The sequence below is a fragment of the Anomaloglossus baeobatrachus genome, chromosome 4 (genome assembly GCF_048569485.1).
Source record: "Anomaloglossus baeobatrachus isolate aAnoBae1 chromosome 4, aAnoBae1.hap1, whole genome shotgun sequence".
Lineage (NCBI taxonomy): Eukaryota > Metazoa > Chordata > Amphibia > Anura > Aromobatidae > Anomaloglossus > Anomaloglossus baeobatrachus.
The window spans coordinates 94295341-94311004 of NC_134356.1; the positions used below are offsets into that span (position 1 = coordinate 94295341).

Below are 15664 nucleotides of genomic sequence, written 5' to 3' on the forward strand. Positions count from 1 at the left end.
AATATATACAGATTTGGTATTGCCGCATTCATAAATGCCCGATCTATCAATTTATAAAATCAATTCATCTGACTGGTAAACAGCATAGCGGTAAAAATTCCAATCTCCAAAATTATGTTTTTTGGTTGTCGCAAATTTTGAACAAATATGTAATAACAGGTGATCAAAATGTAGCATTTGCGTATAAATGTTACCATTACATAGTCAGCTCAAGACACAAAAATTAAGCCATCACTGAGCTCGAGATCTCAAAAATGAGAACAGTACATTTCCTGGAAAATGGCACAAATAGTGTGCTACTTTTTTGGACAAACTTCTGAAATTTTTTAACCCCGTAGATAAAAGTAAACCTAACATGTTTGGTATCTACAAACTCATACCAACCTGGTGCATCAGATTGATACATCAGTTTTACCATTTATTGAACGCGGTGAAAATATTATTATTATAATAATAAAATATGCCAAAAACTATCATGCAATCGCACTTTTATTGCAATTTTTCCACACTTTGAATTTTTTTGCTGTTTTGAAGTACACTATATAGTAAAACCTGTGGTTTAATTTAAAAGTACAACTTTCCGCAAAAAAACCCCTCATATGTCAAGAATGATGGAAAAATAAAAAAGTTACGCCTCATGGAAGAAGACGAGCACAAAACAAAAATAAAAATTACCCAGGGGTTAAGGTTTAAATTTAGTACCATACATGAGTATTGTCTTATGATCGTCTACAAGAAAACTGATGTTTTATACGGATCTTGTCTGTCAGTTTGAATTCCTTAGAAATATAAAAGAATGTGCTACATTTCTTTATAGACGCTATTGTAATTAGAGATGAGCGAACCAAGGTTCGATGTTTGTACCGAACATGGACTTTACCAAAAATATAAAGTTTGGGTTCTTTACAAATGCAAAACACTCACGTGAGCATTGCTGTGCTTGGGTACACTCTCTGCTCAGCCGCTTGCAGTGTTTTATCGGCTCACACTAGGGGTAACAACAGCGTGATTGGATGTAGTGTGCACAAGCAAAAAAAAAAAAATGGAAAAACCCTGCTGATCTGCCCCAGGAAGTGATCTGTTTATGGCTGGCTGCAAGTGGGCAGAGAACTGAATTGCCCAATTAGTGACTTCCACAGGGGTTCTGGTCGAGTTTGTGTCCCAAACGAAACTTCATCTAAAGTCTGGCTGAACCCGCCGAAACGAACTTCCACGGTTTCGCTTTTTCCTAATTGTAAGCATGTCAGCATGGTTTCAGCGTATTTGACAAGAACAACTATTCAGTTGTTTTTAACACATTAACCTTTAATGTTTTATCTGATGACACAAAGTAAAGTGTTCTTTGCCCAAGCAATTAGTTACTGTGTTTTCTTATAGTCATAAACTAGCTGTACTACACGGCTTCGCCCGGGTTAATAACTGCTGTTAACAAAATAGAATGTATTAACAAAAATGTATTCTGCACACAAAAACCACAAAACAAATAGATATAAATGTAATTATAATGTCTGTCTCCCCCTCTGTATATATCTCTCCGTCTCTCTCTATCTCTTTGTCTGTCTGTCTCTTTCCCTGTCTGTCTCTGAATGTCTCTTTCTCCGTCTGTCTCAATCTCTTTCCCTGTCTGTCTATCTATCTGTCTCTGTCACTTTCCCTGTCTGTCACTTTCCCTGTCTGTCTCTTTCCCTCTCTTTCCCTGTCTGTCTCTTTCCCTCTCTTTCCCTGTCTGTATGTTTCCCTGTGTCTTTCTCTGTGTCTTTGTCTGTGTCTGTCTCTTTACCTGTCTGTGTCGGTCTCTTAACCTGTCTCTCTCTTTCCCTCTATTTCCCTGTCTGTCTCTTTCCCTGTCAGTCTGTCTCTTTGTGTCTGTCTATTACCCTGTCTATGTCTGTTTCTTACCCTGTCTGTGTCTACCTCTTTCCCTGTCTGTGTCTGTCTCTTTCCCTGGTTGCATTTTGATACACCATCATTCCATTTAAGGGCGTGGCTGCGCATTCTTCTGACTGCACTGTGGCTCCCAGCTTCATTCGCTTTAATGGAGGCAGGTTTTTTGGTGAATAACTGTAAAGCGCGGGGTTACAATTTCCCCTCAAAACATAGCCTATGATGCTCTCGGGGTCCAGAAGTGTGAGTATGCAAAATTTTGTGGCTGTAGCTGTGACGGTGCAGATGCCAATCCTGGACATACACACACACACACACACACACACACACACACACACACACAAACACATTCAGCTTTATATATTAGATTGCTTCATATCTAAATTCTTGTCTATCTGGAAAGAATAGATTGTAAAACTCATAAGATCTTATTTGCTTTCTTATAGGCCTGCTAACCATTCACTATGTCTTTCATTTTCAACTGGATTGCAAGTGGTTTCAGCAACGTGCTTCAGTTCTTAGGTGAGTTTGTAATATGTCTGACAAATCAGTAAATCATATTGACTCAAATTAAACAATGCCAAAATTGCTGGGGTTTTTTGTTCATCCCTTCTGCAAAAAAACAAAATTGAATAAAGAAACCCTGATAAAACAATGTGTGCAGAAAATGAGCATGTCAATTATACTTGGCATAATTCTCGCCAATCTTCCATTTTTGAGCTTTCCTTTTTTCTTCTGAAAACTTTAAATAGAGGGCACTACCAAATTGATAGGTCATACGAGAACCACATAGCTATATAGTAGAGAATCGAGGTACACCAAACAAGGGATCACACACAAATATTAACTATTTTATTAGTTACCGTATATAAGTCGAGCTGAGTATAAGCCGAGGCACCTAATTTTACCACAAAAAAACTGGGAAAACTTTCTGACTCAAGTATAAGCCTAAGATGGGAAATATAGCAGCTACTGATACATTTCAAAAATAAAAATGGATACCAATAAAATGTAATGTGCCCCATTTTGTCTCCTGTAGTAATGTGCCCATCCTTGTGCCCTGTAGTAATGTGCCCATCCCTGTGCCCCATCCTTGTCTCCAGTAGTAATGAGCCCTCTAGTAATGTGCCCCATCCTTGTGACCTGTAGTAATGTGCACCATCTTTGTGCCCTGTAGTAATATGCCTATCCTTTTGTAATGTCCCCCCATTGCTCCCCTATTAAGCCATTGTTCACATACACACAAAATATTATTCTCACCTGTCCTCTGTTCCCGCGGTGTCCTCTTACCTGCTTCTTGCGGACCGTAGGTACATAGACCCCTCAACAATCTCGCGGTATGAGGGTGATTTGTTATGATCCGGAACCATGGAAGACCACCATAAATCATTGGTAAAAGGTGACAAGAGCATTGGCAACTAATCTGGCCGCCATCCCTTTACTAACCATCAACACTAGAAGTAGCCGAGGGGTGAACTAACATCCTGTGCACCGCGAACCCAGCCGGAGAACTAGCTATGCTAAAGGAAGGAAAGATGAATAACTCTCTGCCTCAGAAAATAGATTGCCAAATAATAGCAAGCCCCCGACATTCAAAGACGGCGGTGATATAGGAAAACACAATACACAGATGATAGGTTTAGCAAAAGTGAGGCCCTACTGACTAAATAGGACAGGATAGGAAAGGGACTGATGGTGGCCAGAGAAAAACCCTACAAAAATCCAAAAACCTGATAGTACAAAAACCCCTCAGATTGCTAGATCTGAACTCTGTCCTATACCAGGCACTCTTGTCATACCAATGAACAGAAAGCAGGAACCATACAAATTCAAGAAGCAACAAACACATGGACTTATAGGAGCAATACTCCAAACATAGCTGCAGGGAGCTTCCCAGGTAAGCAACTGAGAGGGAAGATTCCTGCAAGCAAATAAACTGACAATAACCACAGCAAATGACTAACTCAGATAAGAGCAAAAAGAACCAAACAACAAATAAAGAGCCAAGCACTTATCTGGGGTAGATGTGGTCTGGAGCAGGATGAAGCAGGCTGGTGTACAAAGAACAACTGACATCCGGCATAGCCTGCTAGCAGACCAGGGTTTAAATAGGCAGAGAGTTAGCAATGGAAACGCCCATTGCTCAACACACCTGGTCTCTGTCCAAACCATTCCTGGCCACAAGAGGGAGCCTCACAGCAGCAAAAGCATAACTGACATTCACAACAGTGGTTGCTGTTGTTATTGCTTAACTTCAGTTGAATGCTTTGCGGTGCCACAAATCAGTCAACTGAAGTAATTATAAGCCATAATGACAGCGGCGGCCTCATGTACTGACCGAGATCATCGAGAGGTCTATGTGCCTGCTGTCTGCAAGAAGCAGGTAAGAGGACACCGTGGAAACAGAGGACAGATGAGAATCATTATTTTGGGACCCTCACTCGAGTATTAGTCATTGGGGCCTTTTTCAGCATAAAAAAATGGGCTGAAAAACTCGACTTATACTTGAGCATATACGGTATATTGCAAAACTGAAAAAGACCACATACAATGAAAAACAATTAAAACAGTCAAAAGCCTACATGAACACATCACGTCATGCCCATAATAGATCTAATGTCTTGCCTCTAATGACTGTTGAATAATATTGCACTTAAGCACCAAAAACACGAGTTACCAGATAATGTACTAGTATGATGACATTAGTTTGATAATGTAGCAATACAAACCATAGACCACATGGCCATAAGAGGGCTTGTTTTTTACAAGATGAGTTGTACTTTTGAGTAATACCATCCATGTTATCATGTGATGTACTCAAAAACAGGGAAGTAAAAAAGAGGAATTCTGCAAATGTTTTATGGGGTATGTTTAGTGATGGACAAAATCAAACTGTAAAAGTCCGGATCCGCGCGGGATCACTAGTGAACGCGCACCGTTCCCTGAGAACTTCGACTAACTATCCAGATCCAGCCACCCAGGTAATTTAAAAAAAAAAAGGAAAAAGAAAGGAAATAGTAATTTAGCAAGTGTGTTATACTTACCAATCTCCCGCACTGCGGTAACACTTCTTCCATGGCAAGTCATTTACCTTCTTACATATGCACTGATTCCCCCACCCATCAGCACTTCTGATGCCTATGACTGGTTGCAGTCAGAGTGCGCCCCCACCCTGTGTGATAGCATGTTGTTAGGGCCAGATGGACGGGCAGACCCGGGAGGTGGATCCACTGGGCCGAACTCCCCGATGAGGGAAAGGAGTCCGGTAGCCGGAGCACTTTAGGTAGCAGGACAGTCCGTGCACTGGAACACAATGGAGAAGTCCCTGGGACCACGAGGTCACTGATGGTGGTCCGGGTGACGGAGCTCAGGTTCGGAAGCCGTGATGATGTCAGGCGGGGTCCGGAACCGTTGGAGCGAGATGACGGGTCACCGCAGGGAACCGAGATGGTACGGACTGTCAGGATGGCAGATGGGCAGCGTTCGGGGTTCGAGATACAGCAGGACCGGATGGCGATGCAGGATCGGCTCTAGAAGACAGAGAGGTAAGTATCTCACAGAACACAAGGAGACCTGACTCCTAGCTTGGGAAAACACGAAGAACAGGCCCCGCTCCCTTGGACATTAACCCCCTTTATACCCTGTACCTGTATGCATCATTTCCTGTCAGTGGACACTGGCCCTTTAAGAAAGGGTCAGTGACCGCGCGCGCGCCCTAATGCGCATGCGCGCGGCCCGGGTGCCAGAAGCCAGGGCAGGAAGCTGAGAGGAGGATGCAGCAGAGCCGGCCAGGGACTGGGAAGCCGACGGGCGCCGGGAGCGGGAACCCGGAGGCTTGGGAAGCGTGGGCACTGGAGGCTGGAGAGCGGGGAGCGTGGCAGGTGAGCCGGGGAGCGGAGCAGAGGACCCGGGGAGCGTGACAGTACCCCCCCCCACGCCCCCCTCCCCGCAACCGGGACAGGAAGGCACGGATCAGAGGAGTGCCCACATTCTCCCTGGGCTCCCAGGACCTATCCTCAGGACCATACCCTTCCCAGTCCACCAGGAAGAACTGTCGACCTCGTACGGTCTTCATGGCCACGATATCCCTTACCGCATAGATGTCGTCCTCAGCAATAGGAGGAGGAGCCGGACTGGCGGCAGCGGAGAAGGGACCAAGGACAACCGGCTTGAGCAGAGACACGTGGAAGGAGTTGGGTATCCTCATCGTGGCCGGGAGCTGTAGCTTGTAGGAAACCTCATTGATCTTGCCGAGGACTTTAAACGGTCCGATGTAGCGAGGTCCCAGCTTGTAGGATGGTATCTTCAGTCGGATGTATTTGGAAGCAAGCCAGACGAGATCTCCCGGAGAGAAACACGGAGGATCCAGACGTCTCTTGTCCGCGTGCCTCTTCATCCGCAGGGATGCACGTGCAAGGGAGGCCTTAACTGAGTCCCAAATGGTTGTAAAGTCACGGAGTACTGCATCAGCAGCAGGGATGTCCGAGGAAGAGGATACAGGCAATGGGACAGACGGCTGAAGTCCGTAGACGACATGGAAGGGAGAACTGGAGGAGGACTCACTGACGTGGTGATTATGGGAGAATTCAGCCCAAGGAAGAAGCGTGGACCAATCGTCATGATGGGCGTTGACGTAGTGACGTAAGAAAGAGGTCAATATCTGATTGACCCGTTCCACTTGGCCGTTCGACTGAGGATGGTAGGCCGAAGAAAAGTCCAGAGTCACTCCCAGATGTTTACAGAGAGCCCTCCAGAAGCGGGAGGTGAACTGAGTTCCTCTGTCGGACACTATGTGTGATGGAAAGCCATGCAAGCGGAAGATGTGATGTATATAGGCGTCCGCGAGTTCCTGGGCAGAGGGCAGTCCAGCCATAGGAACGAAATGGGCCATTTTAGAGAACCGATCCACCACGACCCATATGACTGTGTGTCCGGAGGACAATTGCAAGTCCGTAATAAAGTCCATCGCTATGTGTTGCCAGGGAACTGAGGGTATGGGCAGAGGCAGAAGACGGCCATATGGCAGGTGTTTGGGAGTCTTGTTCCTGGCACAGGAGGAGCAGGCAGAGACAAAAGAGGCGACGTCCGTGCGAAGAGATGGCCACCAGTAATGACGTGCAATCGCACTCCATGTTCTCTTCTGACCTGCATGACCGGCTGTTTTCGAGGCATGACCCCAGTGTAACACTTTTTGCCTGTCAGTCTCAGAGACATAGGTCTTCCCAGGCGGTATCTGGGCCAGGGTGACAGGAGCCACCGGAATGATCTTACTAGGGCAGATGATGGGTTGGGATGTCTCTTCCTCCTGCTCCATGGGCATGAAAGACCTAGACAAGGCATCAGCGCGTACATTCTTGTTCGCGGGTCGGAAATGGAGCTGGAAGTCGAACCGGGCAAAGAACAAGGACCACCTGGCTTGCCGTGGGTTCAGTCGCTGAGCCGTCCGCAGGTATTCCAGGTTTTTGTGGTCTGTGTAAATAATGACGGGGTACACTGCTCCTTCCAGGAGATAGCGCTATTCCTCCAGAGCCAGCTTGACTGCCAATAGCTCTCTGTCACCGATGGTGTAGTTGCGTTCAGGCGCTGAGAAGCTCTTGGAGAAGAAACCGCAAGTCACCATCCTCCCGGAGGAGGTTTTCTGCATGAGCACTGCTCCGGCTCCCGAGGAGGAGGCATCCGCCTCCAAGGTGAACTGGCGGTAATAGTTGGCGAATCCCAGAAAGCGTTGGATTGCCTTCAGTCCAGAAGGAGGAGGCCAGTTGAGAACGGAAGAGACCTTCTTTGGATCCATTTGCAGTCCGGTATCGGTGATGAGGTAACCCAGGAAGGGGAGAGAAGACTGTTCGAAGACGCACTTCTCGTACTTGGCGTACAGACGATTCTCTCTCAGTCTTTGTAGAACCAGTTGCACGTTCTCTCGGTGGGCCTGGAGGTCCGGAGAGAAGACAAGGATGTCATCCAGATATACCACCACACAAACGTAGAGAAGGTCCCGGAACACATCGTTCACTAATTCTTGGAAGACTGCTGGTGCGTTACACAGGCCGAAGGGCATCACGCAGTATTCATAGTGCCCATCGCGAGTGTTGAACGCGGTCTTCCATTCATCCCCTGAGCGGATACGGACCAGGTTGTAGGCACCCCGAAGATCCAACTTGGTGAACACACGAGCTCCTCTGAGCCGATCAAACAATTCGGGGATGAGCGGCAGGGGGTACTTGTATTTACGGTGATTAGGTTCAATCCCCGGTAGTCTATACATGGGCGTAGGTCGCCCTCTTTCTTCTTTACGAAGAAGAAGCCTGCTCCAGCAGGAGAGGAGGATCTCCGAATGAATCCCTTAGCCAGGCTCTCTGTGATGTACATAGACATGGCCCTTGTTTCGGCTGGAGACAGTGGATATATCCGTCCTCGTGGAGGTGTAGTTCCCGGGAGCAGGTCAATGGCACAATCGTAAGGACGATGTGGCGGAAGTACTTTGGACTCCTTCTTATCAAAGACGTCCACGAAGGACCAATAGGCTGAGGGCAGTCCCGGTAGGGACTCGGGAACCGGAGGTCGCCGGATAGGTTGTATGGTCTTCAGACAGTTCTCATGGCAAGAAGACCCCCATCGAGTGATATCGCCAGTACCCCAGCTGACTGAAGGCTCGTGTGTCCGCAACCAAGGAAGGCCCAGCAGGATTTGATGTGACATATGTGGGAGGACGTAGAGAGCGATGTTCTCGGTGTGCAGAGCACCGATACGCAGTTCAAGCGGCTTGGTGATCCAGGAGATGGTGTCAGAGAGGGGTCTCCCATCCACAGAGGTTTGGCGAGTGGAGTAACAGGCACCTGGTATTTGTCCACCGTGGCCTGCTGGATGAAATTGCCTGCTGCCCCAGAATCGAGGTACGCCTCCGCCGTAAACCGCGTCTCTCCCGTTGTCACTTGCACAGTCCATGTAACTGGGTCTGAGAGAGTCCCAGCACCTAGGGTGGCCTCTCCTACCAACCCTAGGCTTTGGAGTTTACCGGCCTCTCTGGACAGGAGCGTAGCAGGTGTGTGCCCTCTCCGCAGTAGAAGCAGAGACCCTTGGCGAGCCGCTCTGCTCGGCGTTGTTCAGACTGTCGCACACGGTCGATCTGCATGGGCTCATGGACGGAGACACCAGAGGCCGTTGACTGAAGTACGGCGGGCTTCTGTGGAGGAGAGGAATGCCTTACCGGACGTCTCTCACGGGACACCTCTTTGGACCGCTCCTGAAAGCGTATGTCCACTCGAGTCGCTAGGGTAATCAGGGCGTCCAGGGTGGACGGTACGTCACGTCCAGCCAGCTCATCTTTGATTCGACCCGAGAGTCCTTCCCAGAAGGCGGCGGTTAGGGCCTCGTTATTCCACCCGAGTTCTGAAGCCAAGGTGCGGAAACGGATGGCGTATTGACCCACCGTCAGAGTCCCCTGACGTAACCGGAGAAGAGATGAAGCAGACGCGGAGGCGCGTCCGGGTTCGTCAAAGGTGCTGCGAAAGGCCTGCAGGAACTCCTGGAGGTTCTTGGTCATAGGGTCCTCCTTCTCCCACAAAGGGTTCATCCACGCCAGTGCCTCGCCCTCTAGGTGAGACATGATGAAGGCGACCTTGGCTTGGTCGGAGGCAAACAAATGTGGCAGCTGCGTGAAATGGAGGGAGCATTGGTTTATAAACCCCCTGCAGGTCTTGGGATCTCCGGCGTACCGGGGTGGTGAGGCCAAACGCAGTCTGGAAGCATCCGAGGAGGCTGCCACGGGAGCGGGGGCCGTGGATTGACTAGTGGAGACCCGAGGCGCTGAAGATGTGACCGAGGCTTGTAGCGTGTTCAAGCGGGCGTCCACGGAGGTCATAAAGTTCAGCATGCGGGTCTGGACTTCACGCTGGCGTTGGAGTTCCTCTTGCAAGGCCGCTAGTGCTTCGGCGGGATCCATGGCCTGTTCTTACTGTTAGGGCCAGATGGACGGGCAGACCCGGGAGGTGGATCCACTGGGCCGAACTCCCCGATGAGGGAAAGGAGTCCGGTAGCCGGAGCACTTTAGGTAGCAGGACAGTCCGTGCACTGGAACACAATGGAGAAGTCCCTGGGACCACGAGGTCACTGATGGTGGTCCGGGTGACGGAGCTCAGGTTCGGAAGCCGTGATGATGTCAGGCGGGGTCCGGAACCGTTGGAGCGAGATGACGGGTCACCGCAGGGAACCGAGATGGTACGGACTGTCAGGATGGCAGATGGGCAGCTTTCGGGGTTCGAGATACAGCAGGACCGGATGGCGATGCAGGATCGGCTCTAGAAGACAGAGAGGTAAGTATCTCACAGAACACAAGGAGACCTGACTCCTAGCTTGGGAAAACACGAAGAACAGGCCCCGCTCCCTTGGACATTAACCCCCTTTATACCCTGTACCTGTATGCATCATTTCCTGTCAGTGGACACTGGCCCTTTAAGAAAGGGTCAGTGACCGCGCGCGCGCCCTAATGCGCATGCGCGCGGCCCGGGTGCCAGAAGCCAGGGCAGGAAGCTGAGAGGAGGATGCAGCAGAGCCGGCCAGGGACTGGGAAGCCGACGGGCGCCGGGAGCGGGAACCCGGAGGCTTGGGAAGCGTGGGCACTGGAGGCTGGAGAGCGGGGAGCGTGGCAGGTGAGCCGGGGAGCGGAGCAGAGGACCCGGGGAGCGTGACACATGTCTGACTGCTTGGAATCCAGATGCTGTGTGTGTCTAGATTGGTGTAAAAATAAATGCGGCCGATTCCGGGAATCTGCAGGTTCACCCATCACTAGTAATGCTTTAACAGCATTCATTATATAGTGAAAAAAAGAAAAAGACCTGGTAGTTTGATTTTCTAGATCAATACAATTACGGTGATATCAAACATACAATTGATTTTTATTTTATTTGTTTTTTTTTTATTTTTTTTATTTTTTTCGTTTCTAATTTAAAGTTTTATTGAATTTTCAAAAAACATAAATGAGAAGAACACGGAACCATGCTGCATCAAACAGCACTCATCGAAAGTCTGAACGATAACAAACTATCATGGGCTTCATAATGGAATATGGATGATTACAATAATACATGGATAATCATTTTTAAACCATAGAAAATAGTGAAACAAAGAAGAAAGCTAAAGAAAAGAGGCAGTCATGAAGAGTAAAGAGGAAAGAGCAGGTCAGAGAAAGAAGTGAAAGGAAAGGAAGTAGGGCGTGGCGACCGGGACTGATACATTGTCTGTTGGACCAAAACTTGTGAAAAGGGTGGTATATTATATGAAGAATAAGGGGGCCAGGGTACCTGTCCTCAGGAAGTTAGATTAGTTCCAGAAATGTTTTACCCGACAGGAATGATTCCCACTGAAACCATTTGGTGGCTGTCTCTACCGTCTGCCCACGTGACTGGGCCATCACCATTTCCATTCGGTGAATCACATTCACCTCCATTACCCACTCATCCAGCGTAGGGGGGTAGCATCCTTCCAAACGTCGTGGGATCACTGTCTTTGCAGCCTGGAGGAGGTGACCTAAGATGGATTTTTTATAGACCTTTTCGGATATGTTAAAGATGTACAGCAAAACTGCTTCTGGGCGGCTGAGAACTACAATCCTGGTGACCTCTTGAATGGCTACTATTACTTTGTTCCAAAAGACCGACAAGCTCGGGCAGTACCGGGCAGTTTATTTTATTTTATTTAAGTGGTGAAAAACATTTTTTTCAATTTCAACTAGATCTTGTAGTCCTTTTAAGGGACTTGAACCTGCAACTCCTGATCGCTTGTACTATACAATGCCATATAAAGGTATTTCTGTGTATAGCAACAATCATGTTTGGCTTTAATAAAAGTACAATCATGACAGGCTCTTAAGTAGACTGCCAACTGTGATGATAACCCATCGGTGCCCAGTGATTACATTGAGCAGGTCCTATCGGCAGTCAGAACAGCGCACCTTCGGGGCTGTGTGCTGCAAATCTTGCTGTCACAGATTGTCAGCAGCATTAAACAGGTTAGCAGCTGCAGGTGTAAATCAGTTCTATTCGCGGTTGTTAGAGGCAGATGTTGGCTGAATTATACAGCCATCATCTGCCAGAGTCCACCTCAAAGAATGGGACCTGACATTTGTCAAACCAGTATGTCATATGTTGGGTAAGAGTTTGTCACATAAAAAATAAGTCTTCATATACAGTTGAAACCAGACGTTTACATACACTATCTAAAAAGACACATATGCATGTTTGTCTCACTATCTGACATGAAATCAGAATAAATCTTTCCCATTTTAGGTCAAATAAGAACCAAAATTATTTATATCTGCCAAAAGTTAGAATAATGAGAGAGAGAATGTTTTAAGGCATTTTTATTACTTTCTGCAAAGTCAAAATTTTACATACCGTGTTTCCCCGAAAGTAAGGCCCTGTCTTACATTAATTTTACCCCCAAAAGTCCCACCCTGCCTTACTTTCGGGGGAGGCCTTACATTGGAAAAAAAAAATAACAATTTCCCCCTCCCCCCTCCCCCCTGCAGCCTCCCCATTGTTTGAGAGTCCGGCATCCACCCCATCCTCCCCCCTGCAGCCTCCCCATTGTTTGAGAGTCCGGCATGCACCCCATCCTCCCCCCTGCAGCCTCCCCATTGTTTGAGAGTCCGGAATCCACCCACCCCATCCTCCCCCCTGCAGCCTCCCCATTGTTTGAGAGTCCGGAATCCACCCCATCCTCCCCCCTGCAGCCTCCCCATACAGTGGTTCTGCCCCCCACTCTGCCACCACACACACTGACACATACGGTACCGGTACAGACCCACACGGCACCCACACACATATCGTACCGGTACCGTACACACACACACACACACACACACACACTCTGACACATACAGCCCCCATACACATACCGTACACACACAGAGAGAGAGTTTCGGAACTTACCGTTACTTTCCTTCTGCCGGGGACGCCGGGGACGCTGGACCAATGGGAGCGAGCCTGCAGGCGGTGACGTCGCGGCTGATTCGGCCAATCAGCTGCGAGCCGGCTGACTGGCCAATCACAGCTCGAGCTGATGGCCAGCAGGGAGCCTGTGACGAACAGGCTGATCGGCCAATCAGCATCAAGCAGGAAGAGCGTTGACCCGGGACGCGCCGCAGGCCGGCGAGATTGCGGGGGCCATTCACCGGAGGAGGTATACATTACGCCGCGACCACCACCCATAGGCGGCCTTACATTCCCCGGGCACCCCCGCTACCCTGCCTTACAATCGGGGGGTGCCCTACATTGGCGGACCCCCCCGAAACCCCCACCCTGCCTTACTTTCGGGGGGGTCCTACTTTCGGGGAAACACGGTATATTTCATTAGTATTTGGTACCATTGCCCTTAAACTGTCTGACTTAGGTTAAACATTTTGGATAACCTTCCACAAGCTTCTCACAATAGTTGGTTGGAATTTGGGCCCATTCCTCCTGACAATACTGGGGAAACTGAGACATGTTTGTAGGTCGACTTGCTCGCACTGGCCTTTTCAGCTTTGCCCATAAATTTATAATATGATTGAGATCAGTGTTTTGTGATGGCCACTCCAAAAGATTGACTTTTTAATGCTTAAGCAACTTTGTAACCAGTTTGGCAGTATGTTTCTGGTCACTGTCCATTTGGAAGACCCATTTCCGCCCAAGCTTTAAGTTCCTGGCTGATTTCTTGAGCTGTTGCTTCAGTATTGCCACATAATCTTCTTTCCTCAAGATCCCATCTATTTTGTGAAGTGCACAAGTCCCACCTGCAGTAAAATATCCCCACAACATCATACTGCTACCCCCGTGTTTTACAGTTGGGATGGTGTTTTTAGGCTTCAAAGCTCCTCCCTTTTTCCTCCAAATGTAACGATGGTCATTATTTCCAAACAGTTCAATTTCAATTTTGTCAGACCACATGTCTCCAAAAATTAAGGTCTTTGTTTCTGTGTGCATTTGCAAACATTAATCTGGTTTTTTTTATGTTTTTCTTTTGGAGTAATGGCTTCTTCCTGCCAGAGTGGTTTTTCAGGCCATGTTGATACAGTACTCGTTCTATTGTGGATAATGGCACAATCTTACCAGCTTCCACCAGCATCTTCACATGGTCTTTTACTTTTGATATGCACATGTCTGACCAAAACACTTTAATCTCTGGTACACAGAACCCATCTAATTCCTGAGCGGTATGATGTTTGGACATTCCCTTCTTGTTTGCACTTGCACATAATTCTTTGTACAGATGAATGAAGCACCTTCAGGTATCTGGAAATTGCAATTAAGGATGAGCCAGACTTGTGCAAGTCCACAATTCTCTTCCTGAGATCTTGGCTGATTTCTTTTGACTTACCCATGATGCTACCCAAAGAAGCAGTGTGTTTTAGGTGTGCATTAAAATACATCCACAGGTGTGTCTCTAATTAACTCAGATGTTGCCAATAACCTATCAGTAGCTTCCAAAAACATAACATCATCATATGGGCTATCCCATATGTTTAAAGGCATAGTACTCTAAGGGGTACTTTGCACGCTGCGACATCGCTACTGCGATATCGTCGGGATCAAATGGAAAGTGACGCACATCTGGCGCCGGTAACGACGTCGCAATGTGTAAAGCCTAGATGCGCCGATAAACGATCGCAAAAGCGTCGAAAATCGGTGATCTGTGTAGCGTCGGTCATTTTCATAATGTCGCACCAATAGGAGATACGATGTTGTTCCTCGTTCCTGCGGCAGCACACATCGCTGTGTGTGAAGCCGCAGGAGCGAGGAACATCTCCTTACCTGCCTCCACCGGCTATGCGGAAGGAAGGAGGTGGGCGGGATGTTTACGTCCCGCTTATCTCCGCCCCTCCGCTTGTATTGGCCGCCTGCCGTGTCCTTAGGAAGGAGGCGGGTCACCGGCCAGAGCGACGTCGCGGGGAGGTAAATGTGTGTGAAGCTGCCATAGCGATAATGTTCCCTATGGCAGCTATCACAAGATATCGCATGTGCGACGGGGGCGGGTACTATCGCGCTCGGCATTGCTAGCCGATGCTAGCGATGTCGCAACATGCAAAGTACCCCTTAGTGTATGTAAACTTTTGACTTTGCAGAAAGTAATAAAAATGCCTTAAATAGGAAAGGTATATTCTGATTTCATGTCAGATAGTGAGAAAAACATGCATATTTGTCTTTTAAGATAGTGTATGTAAATTTCTGGTTTCAACTGTATCTTTTTTGATAAGGCATTGCAAAGTATGACTACTCTTATGCAAAGAACCCGTTTATGTAAGATCCCGGAATTGTTTTTCCTCCACACGTAGTTTCCTAACAAGACTGACATTAACACCACTGTTTGTTGACTGCCAACACATGTGAACAGCATATGCTGCCGACAGTAATAAAATGATGTTAACGATTCTTCAGTCATCTGCAGTGCTGATGATTGCCCTCTGAGTGAAGCTAAGGATAGGTGCAGTGTTCTCTCATTTAAAAGAATTGGATCAATTATGCAAATCATACTCTAATCAAACATCAAACTCTGATCAGAGTGTGAGCATAGCGTGAACTGATTCTCTTGGATAAAGAGGGATGGAGAAAAAACATTTCTCCATTCTGTCAGTCTGTAGAAATTAGACTGCACTCAGATGTCATCCAAGTGCAGTCTGATGGTTTCTACATACTGATTGACTTGCATGGTCGAGTGCGATCCGAATATCAGATCAAACTCTGGCATGCAGCGATTTTATTTTTGCATGTGCACAGACCCATAAGCAAACATTGATGTTTTGTCGGCT

At 47.7% G+C, this 15664-nt stretch overlaps 1 protein-coding gene across 1 annotated transcript in view; it reads left to right on the plus strand.

The window, feature by feature from the left end:
- SAR1B (secretion associated Ras related GTPase 1B) overlaps positions 1–15664 on the plus strand; it is a 167936-nt gene that overhangs the window by 76767 nt on the left and 75505 nt on the right. The window contains exon 2 of the mRNA XM_075342284.1: positions 2331–2406. Coding sequence (XP_075198399.1) covers positions 2349–2406 — 58 coding nt within the window. The 5' untranslated portion in view covers positions 2331–2348. The remainder of the gene's footprint in view (positions 1–2330; positions 2407–15664) is intronic.